Source organism: Giraffa tippelskirchi, chromosome 7 (assembly GCF_054371585.1).
Source record: "Giraffa tippelskirchi isolate mGirTip1 chromosome 7, T2T-mGirTip1v1.2.pri, whole genome shotgun sequence".
Lineage (NCBI taxonomy): Eukaryota > Metazoa > Chordata > Mammalia > Artiodactyla > Giraffidae > Giraffa > Giraffa tippelskirchi.
Window position 1 is genome coordinate 25,683,913 of NC_137281.1, and position 20,224 is coordinate 25,704,136.

At 44.8% G+C, this 20,224-nt stretch overlaps 1 protein-coding gene and 1 pseudogene across 1 annotated transcript in view; both read right to left on the reverse strand.

Annotated features, from left to right (window-relative positions):
- The window catches only part of CDH1 (cadherin 1), a 105,144-nt gene that overhangs the window by 14,648 nt on the left and 70,272 nt on the right, over positions 1-20,224 (reverse strand). The window contains exons 6-11 of the mRNA XM_081512815.1: positions 11,601-11,824; positions 4,741-4,890; positions 4,459-4,614; positions 3,357-3,501; positions 1,604-1,779; positions 1,201-1,329 (exon numbers count right to left, since the gene is read on the reverse strand). Coding sequence (XP_081368941.1) covers positions 1,201-1,329; positions 1,604-1,779; positions 3,357-3,501; positions 4,459-4,614; positions 4,741-4,890; positions 11,601-11,824 — 980 coding nt within the window. The remainder of the gene's footprint in view (positions 1-1,200; positions 1,330-1,603; positions 1,780-3,356; positions 3,502-4,458; positions 4,615-4,740; positions 4,891-11,600; positions 11,825-20,224) is intronic.
- On the reverse strand, positions 12,510-12,989 carry LOC145514626 (large ribosomal subunit protein uL24 pseudogene; annotated as a pseudogene).

Genomic DNA, 20,224 nt, shown 5'->3' on the forward strand with positions numbered 1-20,224 from the left:
CGTTTATCCCCTACTCCCCTCTGCTCCCATCGCTCTCAGTGGTACCAGTAATTTTCATAAAAGTCGGGCCATTATAGCCTCCTGCCCTTTGATAACATCCTACTGCACTTAGGATACATCCTGAAATTCTAAATTCAGTTCACAAGGTTCTGTAGGAGGCAGTTTCATTTGGCTCACTACACTATTTTTCAGTTCTTGCTATGCAGCAAGCTTTCTCTTGATTCGGGGCATCAAACTGTCTCTCCGAAGCTTCTCTTAAACTCATAAAGCCTAGGGTAGGGTGGCAGACACTGCTGTCTACTGAATATCCATTCTCCTCTTCTTCTCTAATGTTAATACATGGTTCATGGCGGCAACATGCCCTGGTAAAAGACTGTATTTCCAGTGTTCCTTTGCGGACAGCAGTAGCTAATGAGAGGTAAATTAAATTTATGGGCTGGGTCTCCACAGAAATAATAAAACTTGACTTAGCATCAAAGTCATAGGCACCTCTCACCTTTGTCTTCTTTCTGAACGAGCCACAGACACAGCTGGAGCTCCATGTGCCATCTTGGGCCACAAAGTGACATTGGGGATAGAATCCATGCACCGAGGATGGAGGGAGACTGGATAAAGGAGGCTTGGTTTCTATTGACAGAGTAGACTATGTACCTCTGAGTCTTCAAGTGTAGAAAAAGGCAACCCTATTTGTTTAAACTGTTAAGAGTCAAATCCCTATTACTAACCATTAAGCTGATTTCTAAGGAACACAACAAGGTTTCAGGTTCTCAGTACCTTCTTCTTGACTGCATTTAATAAAATTACACACAATAATTAGTTGTCTAATGTCTCCCTAGCTAGACTCTAAGCTCCATGAGAACAGAATCATCGTCTGCTGTGTTTGTGATAATATGCCCAGTGTCTAAGACAGTGCCTAGTATAAACCCAGAGGATATTTATTCAATAGATAAAACTTGGTAAGATCTGCTACCAAGATGCCCAATATGAGGACACGGATTCAGGAGGTGCATTTTGCAACTTCAGAAACCTAGGCCAACAGGCACCACGCTGAGGATGGCACACAACTGGCACCTTGACCCACTTACTCTTTAGCTTGAAGTTGACTAGTCTGGGAAAAGTTACCTAAGGGTTCACCCCTGAGATACTGGGAAACAACCAAGGACCTTTCTTTGGAGACTGTCTAGGAAGTGGCAGGGTTACCGTGGTCGGGTCGAATCTGGGAGCATTATCATTGATGTCCAGGACCGTGATCACGGCCATTGCAGTTGAGCTCAAGCCTTCACCGTTAAGGTCTGCTGCTTGGACCATCAGGGTGTATGTGGGAAAACTCTGCAGAGATCAAACACAGCTGAGTCAGGACCCACAGCTACATCAGGTCCCACCCAGCTCCCAGCAGAGAAACAGATTATTTTTCCATCTGCTTAAATGCCAATAACCCCGCCTGCCTGCCTGGCCCCAAATCTCTAGACAAATACTGAGATGCAAAGCTCAGACCATCACCATGCTAAGTGGCGACCAGCCTTGGCAGAATTTTAAGTCATCCAGGAAATCGAGTTAATGTGTATTTGCCCTCCACACCCTCTGGATCCTCCTGACCCCTGACCTCCCGGTCCAGCCCGGTGGTGAGCACACTGATGACGCCTGTTTCCCTGTTGATGGTGAACATTTTGTTGTGTGGCAGTACAGGCTCTTGGGTGAGGATTTTGTAAGCAATGGCAGCGTTGTGGGTGTTCACGTCGTCATCTGCATCTGTGGCCGTGACCTGCATCACAGAGGTTCCTGGAAGCAAAGAATATTCAGTCAAGCTACACTTGATAGTTTCCAAAATTCCGACCAAAGTGCTAGTGGAGGAAGAAAGCATTCTACCAAATGAATGAATGGTGTTCCCAGAACCCAGCTGGTTCAACTGAAACATTTTTGCTCTGTCTCATACACTAAGTAAATAGTGCGTAAGAGAAGAAAAACCCCAGAAATTTCCACAATTCGCTTCTTAGCCACATTTCCACCTGAGAGAATGGTCATCTGAGATCACTGCCTTCAAGGTGGAAGGAAATATTTATAACATTCATGACAAAGCACTAGTTTCCAGGATACTGAAATAACTCCCTAAGAATCAATAGGCAGGGAATTCCCTAGCTGTCCAGTGGTTAGGACTCTGTGCTCTCACTGCCAAGGGCCTAGGTTGAATCTCTGGTTGGAGAAGTAAAAGTCCCCAGATCGAATAGTGGGGTGGGTAGGGGTGGCGGGGGGTTGGGGAGAAGGAGAGAACCAATAGACAAAAAGCCCAAGAGGAAAAAAAAGGGCAAAAGACTTGAACAGACAAGTTGTAAAGAAACCCAAATGGTCAGCAAACATATGATGCTTCTTTAGCCCATTAATAATCATAGAAATGCCATTTTACATTACACTAAGATATAATCACATACTCAACAGACGGGCCAAAAAGAAGTCTAACAAGTCCATGATGTATATTGCTGGTAGGAGTGTAAATTGGTTCAACCACCTTAGAAAACTGTTTGTCACCATGTAGAAAAGTAAGCAAAACTAACAAGATGTTACCCAGTGTTAAGTACACACATCAGAAAAGATGAATGAAAGTAAGGGAATGATTATCACAAAAGTCAGAGTGAAAGTCGCTCAGGTATGTCCGACTCTTTGCAACCCCATGGACTATACAGTCTATGGAATTCTCCAGGCCAGAATACTGGAGTGGGTAGCCTTTCCCTTCTCCAAGGGATCTTCCCAACTCAGGTCTCCCAAGTTGCAGGTGGATTCTTTACCAGCTGAGTCACAAGGGAAGCCCATAAAAGTCAGGGTAGTGGCTGCCTTTAGGGGACAGAGAGAAAAATGTGATCAGGAAGGACTGTATAGGGGCCGTGAACTGCTAACAAGATCTGTTACCTTTTCTTGGCTGCACAGCGTGGGGAATCTTTAGTTCCCCAATCAAGGTTTGCACTCACATTCCTTGCATTGGAAGTGTGGAGTCTAAACCACTGGACCACCAGGGAGGTCCCCAAGGATCTATTTCTTAATCAGGGAAGGTTGTTCTTAAACTGCTCTATATTTGTTTATTTAGCTGCCCCAGGTCTCAGTTATGGCACGTGGGATCTCTGGAGTATGGAGTCTTAGCCATTGGACCATCTGGAAGTCCAAATTGCTCCTTTCTTAAACTGGGCTTAAACATTTTCTACATGTTTCTGTCGGGAGGTTATTTTACACACACACTTTCTTCCAAAGAAGTTCTGTGCCTATGAAGGGCCTGATCCCATATGCCAGCCCCAACACTTGGAGTGGGGGAGGGTCCAAAGAATCTAAATTGTCTTGGTGGGTGTTGAGCTCCTCGTAGCTGGACGCACCTGGAAGAGCGCCTTCCAGGACAGACCCATTGAAGACCTCTTGGGTGAACTGGGGCTTGTTGTCATTCTGGTCGGTCACAGTGATCACAATCTCCATAGGCTCCTCAATGGCTTCTCCATTCGAAGACACAGCATGAGAGAAGAGCTGCAAGAGCCGAGTGAGGGTTACTCGGGAAGAGGACATGGGAGAAGTGGTCCGACCAGAGCAGCATGGACTCCACCGGACCCCACTCCCTTCCACTCAAGTAAGGACTCCCCAGCACAGAACTTATCCCACACACGTGCTGCTGCTTCAGTGAGGTCATGGCACTGGTTAAGACCGTGACATGGGAAGACCCACGGGCTGGAGAACACACCCACCAGGTCAGGGGCCCCACTGCCCACATGGGGGCTGAGGACCAGGCCTAGGAGACAAAAGTGGAAACCTGAGACTCTCTGACTTACTCCAAGCAGGGTCAGATTTGCTCTGGACATTTGAGTCCAGGGTTTACCCAAGACCTTTCTGCACTTGGCATCAAGGCATTACCTCCCAACTTCCCTGAGCTCACACTGCTCTCAAGGCCCAGAAATGATTTTTGTTCTCCAACATCATCACCAGTCTCTGCCTTTGTGTCGTTATTGTTTAGTAGCTAAGTTGTGTCTGACTCTTTGCGACCCCATGGACTATAGTACGCCAGGTTCTTCTGTCCATGGGATTTCCCAGACAAGAATACTGGAGTGCGTTGTCATTTCCTCCGCCAGGGGATCTTCCTGACCCAGAGATTGAGCCGACATCGCCTGCCATTGGCAGGTGGATTCTTTACCACTGAGCCAGCAGGGAAGCTTGTCTGCCTTTATGTCAAGGACTTTTAATCCCAAGAATAAGTTGACTTCTTGGGTCTACCATCATGTTTGATGCCTCGAGACTCTCCCCAACTTTATTCCTAACAAAAACAGCCCCTAGTTTTTCCCAGGTTCTCCTGTCATTTCTCCTTATTGACAGGTCTAGAGGAGTCAAGCTCTTAAAACGTCCAGAGCATCTGATCTACGATCAACATGAGTTGACCAAAATATTTTGGAAACATGTAACCCCATCGTTAACAAGCTTCTAAGAGACACTCACAGTGTACTTGGCAATGTGTTCTCTATCCAGAGGCTGTGTCACTTTTAACCATCCTGTTTCTCTTTCAATAATAAAAACACCAACAGGGGGTGTGTTAGCTCCTTGGCCAGTGATGCTGTAGAAAACTTTGGTTTCTTTCTCCCTGTTAGATTTGATCTGGAGACAAAGCAGAAAGAGATGAATGAGCAAGAAAGGATCCTGACATTGGATGTTTCCCCTTTCTCCCCTAGGTCCTTCTCGGCCAAATTCCCTCCCAGAGAAATAGGGAACTTCTTTCTGTACCTGGACCACCTGCTTGGGAAATGGGCCTTTCTCATTTTCTGGGCAGCTGATAGGAGGAATAACCCAGTCTCTCTTCTGTCTCCTGAGACCATGGTGGGGGCCGGGAAATGTGAGCACTTCCTTCTCCTTCTGGGTTCCAGAAGGAGGATCCTGAAAGGAAAGAAGTTGAGGGAAAAAATGGGATAATTTAGGCAAGATGATACAGGCTGATACAGTTCAACCTACCCAATAAGAATCTTCAGTCTTCTGAGAGAAGGGCATGGTTTCCATTTAGTAACAAAAGAAACAGCCAAACCAAAACCCAATGAACCCTTTACCATATCACCAAGTTGGTTTCCTCTTTGGATCTTTCTTGGTGTCCAGAGTTCAGGCAATCATTATGCATACAAGATTACAGGATTTGAGGGTTTGACATTATTTTACAAGTTATATCAAGTCCACATCTCACACCTGTGTTGTTTTGGGGTTGTTTTTTGTTTTTTGGCTGCATAGCATGCAGGATCTTAGTTCTCTGACCAGGAATTAAGCCCTCACTCCCTGCAGCGGAAGTACGGAGTCTTAACCTCTGGAACACAGAGAAGTCCCAACACTTGTCATTTTTAAAGGACATTATGCCCCCAATGACTTAATATCAGAGCTTATGCAACAATTTGATATTCCAGTGTTTTAAATTTTTTCTCTTATATTTTTCCTAGGGATATAGGTCTCCAAAGTGGAGTTAGGCTAAAGAGTAAGTTTTGGGAACTGATACTAAGTATTACTTTGTGATCAATACTAATCCCTTAATCTCACTGTTATTCTATCAGTTTGGTTGCCATTTGCTCTAACAGAAGTTGTTGGGATGGGAACCAAAAATGCCCTTTGAGACTCATATTGAATGGTTTTCATGTGTGATAAAGATAGCTTTATGCACACAAAGCAAAATAAGATAGCTGAAGATGGAAGGAAAGATCTTCCGAATTGTTTAAGTGTTAAAGTGATTGGTGGTAATACAGTAAAGGCTCCAGAGGACAATTCCATCTGCCATCTTCCACACTTTCACTGATGCCTGTCTATGAAGTACGTGTCAAACAGTATTTCTTACCTTTAAAAATGTGATTCAAAATGCACAGGACAGACATGAAACATGACGAGATAGCATCACAAAATCCTTCTCATTCCTTCGTGCTAGTCACTCACACACTCCTTAACACACACACACATGCTCTGTCTTCATCTTCTAGAGAAGCAGTCCCACCCTGGCCACAGGCAGGCTCTGGAGCCAGACTGACTGGCTTTGCATCCTCACTATGACACCTTGCGCTTGGGTTATTTAACTTCTGTGTCCCATATCTTCCTAATGTCTAAAATGAGGATTATATCAGTACCTGCCTCACAGAGTCCTTGAAAAGTGAAAAGTGAAAGTTAGTCGCACAGTCGTGTCCAACTCTGCAATTCCATGGACTGTAGTCTGTCCCTCTCCTCTGTCCATGGAATTCTCCAGGTTGCCATTTCCTTCTCCAGGGGATCTTCCCAACCTGGGGATTGAACCCAGGTGTCCCGCATTGCAGGTGGATTCTTCACCAGCTGAGCCACAAGGGAAGCCCTATAGGGTGCTTGGAAGGATTAAATGTGATACTAGTGTTGCAATAAAGCACTTAGGATAGTGCCTGAGGACTTTCCTGGTGGCCTAGTGGTTAAGAATCTGTTTGTCAAAGCAGAGGACACGGGTTCAATCCCTGGTCTAGGAAAACTTCACATACCGCGGGGCAAATAAGCCCATACACTACAACTAATGAAGCCCAAGTACCTAAATCCTGTGCTCCCTAACAAGAGAAGCCACTGCAGTGAGATACCTCCGCTCCTTCAACAAGAGAAAGCCTGCAAGCAGCAGATGAAAACACAGTGCAGAAAAAAAAAGAATAGTGCTTGAAACAGTAAGTGCTCGACAAATGCTAACAAAGATGATGGTTGGACTGGTTGGAAAACAGAGTTATAGTTTTAATGAAATGGAATTTGAGGTGTGACCTGAAGACAGGAACCAATATTAAACTGATTCTCGATACTGTATCTTAAGCCTAAAAATGACCATCTTGCACAGCCGTGGTGAGCAAACAGACCTTGATGTATGAATGCAAATTCATTTGCCATATGAAGAGGAAGGCAAAGAGCATACTTTGCTGACATCAAGATTACAGAACACTTTCAGAGAGTGATAATAAATAATGATGAACACTATGCTGGCTGTCTGAGGAGGCCTTACAAATAGCTGGGAAGAGAAGAGAAGCGAAAAGCAAAGGAGAAAAGGAAAGATATTCCCATCTGAATGCAGAGTTCCAAAGAATAGCAAGGAGAGATAAGAAAGCCTTCCTCAGCGATCAGTGCAAAGAAATAGAGGAAAACAACAGATTGGGAAAGACTAGAGATCTCTTCAAGAAAATTACAGATACCAAGGGAACATTTCATGCAAAGATGGGCTCGATAAAGGACAGAAATGGTATGGACCTAACAGAAGCAGAAGATATTAAGAAGAGGTGGCAAGAATACACAGAAGAACTGTACAAAAAAGATCTTCATGACCCAGATAAACACGATGGTGTGATCACTCACCTAGAGCCAGACATCCTGGAATGTGAAGTCAAGTGGACCTTAGAAAGCATCACTACGAACAAAGCTAGTGGAGGTGATGGAATTCCAGTTGAGCTATTTCAAATCCTCAAAGGTGATGCTGTGAAAGTGCTACACTTGATATGCCAGCAAATCTGGAAAACTCAGCAGTGGCCACAGGACTGGAAAAGGTCAGTTTTCGTTCCAATCCCAAAGAAAGGCAATGCCAAAGAATGCTCAAACTACCGCACAATTGCACTCATCTCACATGCTAGTAAAGTAATGCTCAAAATTCTCCAAGCCAGGCTTCAGCAATACGTGAACCGTGAACTTCCAGATGTTCAAGCTGGTTTTAGAAAAGGCAGAGGAACCAGAGATCAAACTGCCAATATCTGCTGGATCATCAAAAAAGCAAGAGAGTTCCAGAAAAACATCTATTTCTGCTTTATTGACTATGACAAAGCCTTTGACTGTGTGGATCACAATAAACTGTGGAAAATTCTGAAAAAGATGGGAATACCAGACCATCTGACCTGTCTCTTGAGAAACCTGTATGCAGGTCAGGAAGCAACAGTTAGAACTGGACATGAACAACAGACTGGTTCCAAATAGGAAAAGTAGTACGTCAAGGCTGTATATTGTCACCCTGCTTATTTCACTTATATGCAGAGTACATCATGAGAAATGCTGGGCTGGAAGAAACACAAGCTGGAATCAAGATTGCCGGAAGAAATATCAATAACCTCAGATATGCAGATGACACCACCCTTATGGCAGAGAGTGAAGAAGAACTAAACAGCCTCTTGATGAAGGTGAAGGAGGAGAGTGAAAAAGTTGGCTTAAAGCTCAATGTTCAGAAAACTAAGATCATGGCATCTGGTCCCATTACTCCATGGGAAATAGATGGGGAAACAGTGGAAACAGTGTCAGACTTTATTTTTTTGGGCTCCAGAATCACTGCTGATGGTGACTGCAGCCATGAAATTAAAAGACGCTTACTCCTTGGAAGGAAGGTTATGGCCAACCTAGATAGCATATTGAAAAGCAGAGACATTACTTTGCCAACAAAAGTCCATCTAGTCAAGGCTATGGTTTTTTCAGTGGTCATGTATGGATGTGAGAGTTGGATGGTGAAGAAAGCTGAGCACCGCAGAATTGATGCTTTTGAACTGTGGTGTTGGAGAAGACTCTTGAGAGTCCCTTGGACTGCAAGGAGATCCAATCAATGCATCCTAAAAGAGATCAATCCTGGGTGTTCATTGGTAGGTCTGATGTTGAAGCTGAAACTCCAATACTTTGGCCACCTCATGCGAAGGGTTGACTCATTGGAAAAGACCCTAATGCTGGGTAGGATTGGGGGCGGGAGGAGAAGGGGACGACAGAGGATGAGATGGTTGGATGGCATCACCGACTCGATGAACATGGGTTTGGGTAGACTCCGGGAGTTGGTGATGGACAGGGAGGCCTGGCGTGCTGCAATTCATGGGGTCGCAAAGAGTTGGACACGGCTGAGCGACTGAACTGAATGCTGGCAAAACATAACATTAACATCTTTATGTATTAAATCATTATTTTTTTTTAAGATATTTATTTATTTATTTATTTAGCTGTGCCATGCAGCTTGCAGGGTCTTAGTTCCATGACCAGGGATTGAACCTGGGATCTTGCCAATGAAAACCCAGAATCCTAACCACTAGGCCACCAGGGAACTTCCATCATGTGTTAAATTAAAGGGAATCATGCCTAAGCATAAACAAACTGAACATGGGATCCATCCCTCAGGAAAAAAAGGATACCATACCGGAAAACTTATCCAACCTAAGAGAAAGAACTAGAAAGTTAGATCTATTTATAGTCCTCCCCCAGCTTTCTTGAGGTATAACTGAAAAAATAAAAAACTGTTTCTATTTAAGGTATACCATGTGATGTTTTGATATAGATATATAGGATCTATTCTTATATGTATGAAAAGAGAGGTAAGATTATCACCCCTTGCAATGTAGGGCCACCTGGCACCACAAGAGTGCTTTGGACTAGAGACAAACCAAAGTCAACCTCAAACCAGTTGTGGCAGACTTGCCACCTTACCATCCGGGCTTCCCTGGTGGCTCAGATGGTAAAGAATTCACCTGCAATGTGGGAGACCCGGGTTCGATGCCTGGGTTGGGAAGATCCCCTGGAGAAGGGAATGGCTACCCACTCCAGTATTCTTGCCTTAAGAATTCCATGGACAGAGGGGTCTGGCAGGTTATAGTCCATGGAGTCACAAAGAGCCGGACACAACTGAGAGACTTTCACTTTTACTCAATATCTATTCTTTTTTAAAAACAAAAATCTGTTTCTTTCCCTTTCTCCCATGCTCTCTCTCAAGATTAAATATATAATCCAACAATGTACCCAAGTAAAACTATATTTCCTGTACTACACCTGTTGCTAGGTATGACCATGAAGCCAAGTTCTGACTAATGAGATGTAAGAGGAAATACTGCTTCAAAATTCCACAAAGCCTTCTTTAAAAGGTGGACAACTAAGTGATACACTTTGGGAATTCATCCCGTTCAACTTCCTACTGTCCAGAGGAAAGATGTGATGACTGGAGCTCCAGCAGCCATCTTGGACCATGAGGTACCATTGAGGACAGAAGCCATTTATGTGCTAAGGATGACAGAATAAAAAATAAAGAATGAACCTAGCCTCCTGATGACTGTAAGAGTCTCAATAATGGTCACAAGTTACATCTGAATTGCCTAAACTTGAAAGACAAATATTGTTTTACATAAACCACTGCAATCTGTGCTTTTCTATAATATGTATTTGAACCTAATCATGAAGACAGATGGCAAAGGTGGAGAAGTAAAGTTGAAAGACCAACCTTGTTTCCATCTTGGCTCATAAGTGGCCTCCATGCACCACTATCTAGCAAGAACTTACCAGATAGGACTAAAATGAATGATGGCATCAGTTGGAGACTTGAGTCAGGAAGCTATGTTAATTTAGTTCTACCAAGTTCCCCATTTTTCTGGTCTGTCCAATTACACTAGGGAGAAAAACAAGATCTCCCAGGAGTATTAAATTCTTAGAATCTCAGCAGTCTTCAGGGAGAAAAACTAGAGCCAGTCCGAAAGGCCTTGGCACTTACAACACTTCCACAATCCCAGGATACAACTAGAACAGCCCCCTAGAGAGACGTTCAATAGGAAGCACTATGCGAGCAGTTTAGAAACTGGCAAAGGCATCTGGCTTTGGGTAACATTTCAGAAACATTCTTGCCAAGAACCTGAGCAGACTTATATCCTTTCCTCTGTGGCCAATCCACCCATCTGTCCACTCTGGGCTCCTGGTATGTGCCAGACCCAAGGGCCAGGCATTGCAAATTCAGTGGGGAAGGAACTTGTGGAGACTGCAATCCAATCAGGCAAAGATTTGCGGTGATTCCTCCCCTTCTTTGCCAAGACCTTTCCCACTAGAGACATGAAGAGCAAAATGACCAGAAAACTGACTTTGTATAAATTCTTCCTCCAGGTAGACAATGAGCAGAAAAGTTAAAAATGACTGACTACTTGTTATATGCCTTCCATAGTTTCAGCATCTTACAAGTATTAATTTATGTAGTCAGTATCATCTCCATTTTACAGATAAATTCAAGCACAGACAGATTAAATAACTCTCCCATGGGACTTCCCAGTGGTCCAGTGGCTAAGACTCTATGTTCCCTATGCAGGGGGCCCAGGTCAGGGCACTAGGGAACTAGATCCCACATGCTGCCACTAAGAGTTCGCATGTTGGATGCAACTAAACATCTCAAGTGCCATAATTAAGACCTGGCACAGTTAATAAATAAATATTTTAAAAATAAATAACTCCCCAGTGGAAGGGCTCGTACTCAATCCCAGACAGAATCCATGCCCTTACCCTTATTCTACACTATCTGCAGAAATAAGGCAGTGTATTTTGCCATCAGCCCAACAACAATAACAAATTAACAGCAAGAATTAGTTCAGTTAGACCATGCGGCTATTTCGCATCCCGTCCCTCTACCCCCAGGGGGCACTGGCAGTATCTGGCGGCAATTTTGGTTGTCACAGCAGGCAGTGTTACTAGCTTCTAGCAGTTAAGACCAGGGATGCTGCTAAACCTCACAGAGCACAGAGGACATCCCCGTAATCCCCACAGAAATTATCCAGCCCCAAATGTAAATAGTGCCAAGGCTGAGAAACCTGGATTAAGCAGCAGACTAAAACAACAGTGAACTTCCAAGAAACACTCCAACTTACATGATGATGGTGGTGGTGACGGTGGGGCGCTGCCACCTTCAGTGTCACTTCGGTGGAGAGCTTCCTGTGGGTAGAGTCCCAGGCATGGATAAGAAAACTTAGCTCTGGATGATGAAGGTGCACAGGGCGTTTGACTGTAACCACGCCATCTGTGTGCACTTTGAATCGGGTGTCGTCAGAAACATAGACTGTCCTTGGTAGGCCAGCACATCCTTCAAAACTCACTGCAGGGCATAAATGACAGTGATTAGAAAACTGGGGGGATGAAACAGCATTCCTTTTCTAGAAATTGAACTTCATTCACCCACTAAAAGTCTAACTCACACAAAACAGGCACAAGGGAAACAAACCACAGTCTGGTGACAAACAGCAAAGATAACAAAGCAGTGGGTCCCATCTTCACACGTCCAGGGCGACTTAACTGTGGTGATTCTTTCCTCATCTACTTGGAGACTGAGAACAGCAACCTGCTGAGAAAGTAACTTCTCCTTCTCAATAACAAAAAAGGGCCTCTCCTTCAGACGACTCTTGATAATGTGAAAAATAACTGAGACAGAATACCTATTGAGTCCAAAAGTTAGAGACTGAGGTACAGTGAGATACTATGGATTAACTGCATTCAAATAAACAGTGTAGGGACTTCCCTGGTGGTCCAGTGGGTAAACAATCTACTTCCAATGCAGGGGACACAGGTTCAATCCCTGATTGGGGAACTAAGATCCCACATGTCACAGGGTAACTAAGCCCACAGCTACTGAGCCTCAACAAAGAGCCCGTGCAGCCAAAATTAAAAATAAATGCATAAATAAGCAAACAGTTTACATTTCAATAAACAGTGGCAGATAATAAGAGGAAGCCAGCAGGGCATAATGGTTAAGAGTAAGGGCTTGGGCAAATTTTTTTTTTTTTTTCATTTTAACAGTTTTTAATGAAAGCTGTAGACAAGATGACTTTATTCCTGCATCTTCTCAATTGTTTCTTCCTTATATTTGCCCTTTTCCTGTCCTACTTGGACAGATTTGGCTTTACATTCGAGGATCTTTTGCAGTCTTTGTCCAGTTTTAGTCTGGTGATAACCACCTTGCTGAGGTGAATGCCCACATGGACAGTTGTGCCATTAGCCTTCTCCCGCTGCATTTGTTCAATGTAGATGACGTATTTCTTCCTGTAAACCTGGACTACTTTGCCAATTTGCTGCCCTTTGTAGTGCCCTCGTACAACCTGAACTTCATCATCCTTTTGGATAGGCATGGATCGAACATTGTACTTCTGTCTTAGCTCTTTAAAAAGAGGAGAAGACATAATTTTCCTGCGGATGTGGGAAGGTGCATTGAAATGCCTTTTTTGATTCTGGCTTTGGTCAGAAGTCACAAAGGGATTGAATTTCATTTTGGCTGCTGTAGCTACAGCAACGGCCACAGAAGGGAAGAGAGGGGCTTGGGCAAATTTTTTAACCTCAGTCTCTTCATCGGGCTTCCCTGTGGCTCATCTGGTAAAGAATGCTCCAGCAATGCGGGAGACCTGGGTTTGATTTCTGGGTTGGGAAGATCCCCTGGACAAGGGAACGGCTACCCACTCAAGTATTCTGACCTGGAGAATTCCATGGACAGAGGAACCTGGTAGACTACAGTCCAAGGGGTCACAAAGAGTCAGACACGACTGAGAGACTTTCACTTTCTTTTCTTCATCTTCAAAATGAGGATAATCATAGTGCTCACTCTTCAAACATGGTCTTATTTACTGTCAAGGATAGGGCTCAAGTCCCAGCTCTGCTTATTAGCTCTGACACCTTGGGCACATCACTGAATCTCTCGGTGCTCCAATTTACTCATCTGTAGACTGAAGGTATTTGACAACAACTACTTCCTAGGGTTAGGGTTATGTATGGATGTGAGAGTTGGACGGTGAAGAAAGCTGAGCGCCGAAGAATTGATGCATTTGAACTGTGGTGTTGGAGAAGACTCTTGAGAGTGTCTTGGACTGCAAGGAGATCCAATCAATCCATCCTAAAAGAGATCAATCCTGGGTGTTCATTGGAAGGTCTGATGTTGAAGCTGAAACTCCAATACTTTGGCCACCTCATGCGAAGGGTTGACTCATTGGAAAAGACCCTAATGCTGGGTAGGATTGAGGGCGGGAGGAGAAGGGGACGATAGAGGATGAGATGGTTGGATGGCATAACTGACTCAATGGACATGGGTCTGGGTGGACTCCAGGAGTTGGTGATGGACAGAGAGGCCTGGCATGCTGCAATTCATGGGATCGCAGAGAGTCGGACACGACTGAGCGACTGAACTGAACTGAACTTCCTAGGGTTGTTTTAAGATACACAGAACAGTGCCTGGCACATACTAGACACTTCATTTATTCAGTATTCCACAAAATACATTGATAATGGCAGATATTCATTTAGAACTGATTATATGCTTATTTTCTGAGGCATTGAGAGGTAATGCCTGCTTGCAATCTGAGACCACCCAGTGGAGAAACTCATCACTGTCAGGGGAGACAGTGAAGATTTCATAGAAAAATCTTCAACCTGATCATACAGTACAGTGAGACAAATGCAAAAGACAGGTCTACTTGGATGAGGGAACTTATGATCAGTGGCTTAGAGACAAAGCTACCTAAAACTTCACAGTCATTAGAGTATTAAAACTTAAAAAGTATTAATGCCCAATGCTGGAGAAGCTGTGGGGAAAAGTGTCTGCATTAAACATCAGAGTCCCAAAGGACTCATTTAACAAGTTTCCATCAAATAATTTGTCAGAAATTGTGCTGGGCAGTAAGGACAAAATTGTGAATAGACAGGCAAGGCACCTGCTTCCATTGAGCTTATACTAAATTGTGAAAGATGGACAAAACTGAATCTTAGGTATTGACAAATGCTAGACATAAAGGAATTTAAAAAGAGGATAATATAAGAGTGAAGGAGGGGGAAGAGTGATGGAGAAGAAGTGTGGGGAGTGTATAACTTTTACTGGATGGTGAAAGCTGGCCTCTCTGAAGTTTTAGGTGTCTGAGCTGAGACCTGAAGGAGTCAGCCTTGTAGAAACCTTGGCTCAAGGGCCTTCCAGGCAGAAGGAACAGTCGATGAAAGTTCCTTCTGGGAAATTCAAATCAGTCTGTTCTCCCTTTCAAATAATTGTCCCTCAGTCCTCCAGTGCAATTTCTAGTTTTTCCAAGAGATCTTTTATTAAAAAAAAAAAAAAAAAGTCCTGTTCTTTGCCTATTTTACATGGCTAGATGAAGCACAGCATAGACACTTCTACATGGACATGGATCAGGTCCCTGCCAGAAAGCCCTCAAGTCGGTTATGGTGCCTGGGCTGCAGTTTTCATTTGTTCCACTAGGGGCCACCATTGCCAACTTTTCTGACACCAACAGCCCCACCCTTGCCAGAGAAAATAAGACCTTGTTAGCGGGCAGGAGGATAAGCACCATGATTATTCCCATTTTGTAGATGAAGAAACTGAGGCTCACAGAGGTTAAGACATTTGTTTGACCCCTATAACTAGTGAACAGCAGAGTTGGGATGGCCCTTAATATGAGTAACCTAGTCTCAATCACTCCCTGAACCCTCCTTTGCCAGTTTGTTTAAAAAAAAAAAAATCAAAACCATGCCACATGCCTATCCTCACCTTTTAGTCTGGTTCGACAACTGATTTCCCAAATTTGAAGGGGTTGGGGAGGGGTGAGCATAGCAAGGATTTTAAAAAATGACAGGAAGAGGTTGACAAGAAGAAAGAGTCTCCGAGTCTGTGACTGGATTGATTATATAAACCCAGATTCTGCCATGTTCTCGCGGAGTAACCTTACAAAATGCTTAACCTCTCTGGGCTTCAGTTCTTTCTACTGGCACCTGAAGGACACCACCACTGACTAAGCCCACCTCTTCAAGCTTTTGTGAAATTAACTAAGACAGTGAATGTGATCACAACCTTCTCCCAACCACACCCCAGCAGAAACAATGGGGCCACGGGGCTGTGTTTGGGGGGCTCACCATATAATCAGGGAACAAGAGCCGCCCTCATTTTCCACACTGAATTCTGTTCCCAGCCGGCCCAGATCTGGGCAGTGAGAGCTGGGACGAGCATGATTGGACTTGCCAAGGGTGGCAGCCTGAAAAAATGAAAATGGTTTTGCAAATAACTTAATGCAAGGCTCTTAACCTGCTGTGGGGCATCTTGCCTTAATGGTGGCTAAGCCCTGCCCTGTGATAAGCGACAGAAGTAGTGTATGCGCCACAGGCAGGCCCAACCTGAATTTCCAGGTGCTCATTAAGGCCCATTATCTTTCTGTGCAACCTGAGACTCTGGGCTGATTAGCCAGAAATTACAGAAAAGACTGAGGGGATCTCCAGTTCTGAGAAGGCTCTGGGAAGCTGGCTTCAACCCTGGCAAGGGCTGGAGAGTGTCTCAGAGCCACAGGGAACACTAACGCCAGCATGTAGGGGGAAACAAGACTGGCAAACTGTAGAAACCAGAGGATCAGTATATGAGGATTGGGTGTATTTGAACATTTCTTTAAAAAAAAAAAAAAGTGTTTTTTTTTCTGTCTGCACTGCACGGCATGTCTTAGTTCCCTGACCAGGGATTGAACTCTCGTCCCTGGTAGTGGAAGAATCTCAACCACTGGACCACCAGGGAAGTCCTACTTGGGCATCTCTAAAATAAAAAGTTAAATAAAAAAGACAGCAAAGGACTAAGTATTAAACCAGCAGGTTGTCCTTTCCTAAATCAGTCTATTTGCTCACTTGGTTTCGAAACTAGATCCTAATGACAAGAGCCGAGAACCCACTGGCCATGTCTAAATGGGAAGATCTTTTCACCACAATAACATCTTTATCACCATCAAAAACTAGATTCAACAGCTTCAACTACCTTTTATTCACTATTTTCTTAATATCTAAACATGTGAGAACATTATGTGTCAGGTTCTAGTCTTAGCACTTCACAAATACTAACTCATTTAATCCCAGAACTCTGTGAATTTGCTATCATCAGTGTCCCCTTTTTATAGATGGGGAAACTGAGGCAGTTACTAAGTGGCAGAGCCTGGACTGGGACTTAGGTAAGTCTGAGAGTTCACACTCCAGACCACTCTGCCTCAGGCCTGTCTTTACAAATCAGACTCTTGTCCTGTGCTCCTAATGTCCAGTTTTCTGATTGAATCCCCCACCCCAGGCCATCCTGTGGTGTAGGTATCACCAGTCCCATTTTCTTTGCCCTGAATTAAAGGCTGGTGGGAGGAGGGGCCTGGCTGTCAGATCCCAGAGTGAGTGTTCTTCACTACTATTTCCATTTGCAAAATGGGGATGGAATACTTATGTTGGAAAAAAAAAAAAAAAAACCCATGAAAAAAGACATTCCAGAGCAGTTGGAATTCTACACAGCAGGAGGTTGACAGTAATTTGAGTGGAGGTGGAGGGAAGGTTGAAAGAGGTACAGTTGGAGGCAGTTTTTAAAAACATAACTTCCTGAAACATTTTTGTATTGTACGGTATGTTACAATTACAGTGAGTCACTTTTTAAAACGACAAAAAGAAGAGTGACGTAACAAGTACCTTTAAGGATTTCCTCATAGTCCAGTGGCTAAAGACTCTGTGCTTCCAACCAAGAATTTGCATGCCACAACAAAAGATCCCACAACTAAGACCCGGTGCAGCCACGCAGCCAAACAAACAAAATATATATGTGTGTACATTCTAAAAAGCATCTTTAGCACACTGTGACTCCTGTAAGTTGTCATTCATCCTACAAGTGCCCCATTTTCTTGGGTATTCGGCAGAAGTAGTAGCTTAACCTGAGGACCCCTGGAAGAGATGCCTGAAGTTCAAATACAAAGGAAACCCAAGTCCATGAAAAGCTTTGTAGTCCTAGGGCGGCAACATTCTTTGCTTGGAATTGCGTCGTGCCACAAACAGTCCTGCCTGAAGGCTCCCGTTTCTTCTCTCACCCCCGCCCAACTGGAATGTGAGTGGGTAGGAACAAGACAGTCTCCAAAGCCTCCATATATTTTAGGGAAATGTAAGGACGGGGCCTGCCATCAGATTCAGCTACCCATAGTTATTTGGTAAGGAGCAGGATCACCCGGTCTCTCAGAAGCAACTACCTGCAAGTAGGGTTTTCCCCACAACACACACAAAGAGGCGCCTTCTGGGATGTCTCCCTCTCTGCAGGAGGCGTTTTCTATGGCTAACACCAAAGAACACTGCATTTGTTTTTATTTCAGGGACCACTGGAACAAAGCATCAGATGAGAAAATTTTACATGCGATCTCAAGGGCAAGATAAAAAGCTTTCTGAGGCTCTTGGAGATCCTGGGGGCCACACTGCCATTGTCCACCCCCAAACCAAGGGCTTTGGTTTCTAACTTAAATACTCAAGATTAGGAACAAGAAGTCTTACTTGATGGATGAAAGGAACCCTGGGAGACAGACATGTATGTATGTCTGGCTGGGCAGGTGTTTGCTTTGCTAAAGAGCCACAGTGTTTCTAACTCCAACCACAAAGCCCTAAATCTCCATGGGTACCACCAACTAGAAAGTTTCTTTCTAGGTTCCATTTTCTTTGATGCACTGGGTGACTGGAATGTCTTCCTTTGGTGGGTGTTCATGAAATTACTAGCCATTCCAGGTTTAATAGGCACCCGTGCTCAGCAGAAAATGTAATTCAATGTTTCAAAAACACTGGGAGAGAAAGGATGATGCTGCTGCTGCTGCTAAGTCGCTTCAGTCGTGTCCGACTCTGTGCGACCCCATAGACGGCAGCCCACCGGGCTCCGACGTCCCTGGGATTCTCCAGGCAAGAATACTGGAGTGGGTTGCCATTTCCTTCTCCAGTGCATGAAAGGGAAAAGTGAAAGTGAAGTCGCTCAGTCGCGTCCAACTCCCAGCGACCCCATGGACTGTGGCCTACCAGGCTCCCCCATCCATGGGATTCTCCAGGCAAGAGTACTGGAAAGGATGATGAGGCCTCCAGTTTGTCCACACTCGGGCAATGTTGAGATTCAAGTTAGACCAGGAAGACTATCATTTCAGCCCCGATAAATCTACACTCATGTGTGCCCACTTGTTACTGAGAACTATGGGCAGTAACACCACCTAACAGCCTGACTAGACATAGCAGCCCTGGTGGAGAGAGTCCAGCAGCAGCCCTGGCTTCTAAATGAGGAAGTGGGCTTAGAAGTCTCAGTGAAGAGACTTCACCAAGAGACTAGCTATGAAGTGGCAGGGCCTGTGGTCTGATGCCCCACCAGGCAGCACCACTTAACCACCAGGCAGCCTGCCTCCTGCTTTGATGAGCCATTTGTGAGACTGGTTGCTAGCTGAATGGCCACAGGGAAGCGAGTTCACAAGACAGAATGGGACAGGTGGAGGGGAACCGGAATAAAAATAGCCAAGTTTCCCTGTCCTTATCTCCACAAGACACACACACTCACCCCACCCCCTCCTCGAATGAAAGATGAAAGTGACACCCTGGAAATCCAGGGCTGGGGCCTCAGAAAAACAAAAGGACAACCAGACAGCCAAGCAAAGGAGGAAGTTTTAAGATTCAAGAATGTTCTGCCTTAGGTCACTGCGTTACATAAGTTGAAATAAGTCAGAGTTCCTTTGATCAGCCAACTTAACCCCCAGACATTTTTTCTGGGGAAGATAAGCAGCTTGGAATATCACGTTGCACAAGCACAACTCCCAGGTGTGTCCACGAGTCTGTGCGTTGTGCTCCCCCAGGGCGTTCCCGGCTGGGGCGCCGGCAGCCCATCAAATCACCCTTGTCGACAGGCAGCTCAGCTCCCATGGGATCCCAGGGATGGGAAATTTTATTTTATTTTTCATACTTATTTGTTTTGACTGTGCTAGATCTGTGGTGTTCGGGATCTTCAAGGGAAGTTTATTTTCGTGAAGCTTATCGAGTTCTTTCTCCTGGCCTCCCAGCATGTTGTTGCCCAGAACAAATTATAAGTGGTCTCTGTCTTTATTTAACTCACACCCTAAAAACAGATGTCAACAATTGGCGCTGCCGGGGAGGGAGGCAAGGAACAAAGTCTCCTCCTCTCTGTTTCAATCCAAACAGACTGGGGTGGAGGGGGCGACCGTGCGCAGAGAAAATGGTGAGGCTGCGCTAGAAGGACAAGTTATCCCAGAGCCCTGTGAAGAGAAGCCCACAGGATAAAGGGGTGATCATCACCCTGGATCTCCCCCTCTTTTTTAAAGATGTATGTATTTATTTCTTTATTTTTGGCTGTGCTGGATCTTCACGGCTGCGTGTGGGCTTTCTCTAGCTGCAGCGAGCGGAGACTACTCTCCAGTTGGGGTGTGTGGGCTTCTCACTGTGGTGGTGTGTCCTGTTGCGGAACGCTCGAACGTTTGGAGTTGCGGCATGGAACTTCAGTAGCTGTGGCTCCCAGGTTCTAGAGCACAGGCTCAGTAGTTCTGGCACACGGGTTTAGTTGTTCTGTGGCATGGGGGATCTTCCCAGACCAGGGATTGAACCCGTGTTCCCTGCATTGGCAGGTGGATTCTTAACCACTGGACCACCAGAGAACTCCTCCACCTTTAAGGTTACACTCATGCTGCCTGGGTCACTCCAGCAAGGCATGTTTGCTCCCAGATCGTGTTTC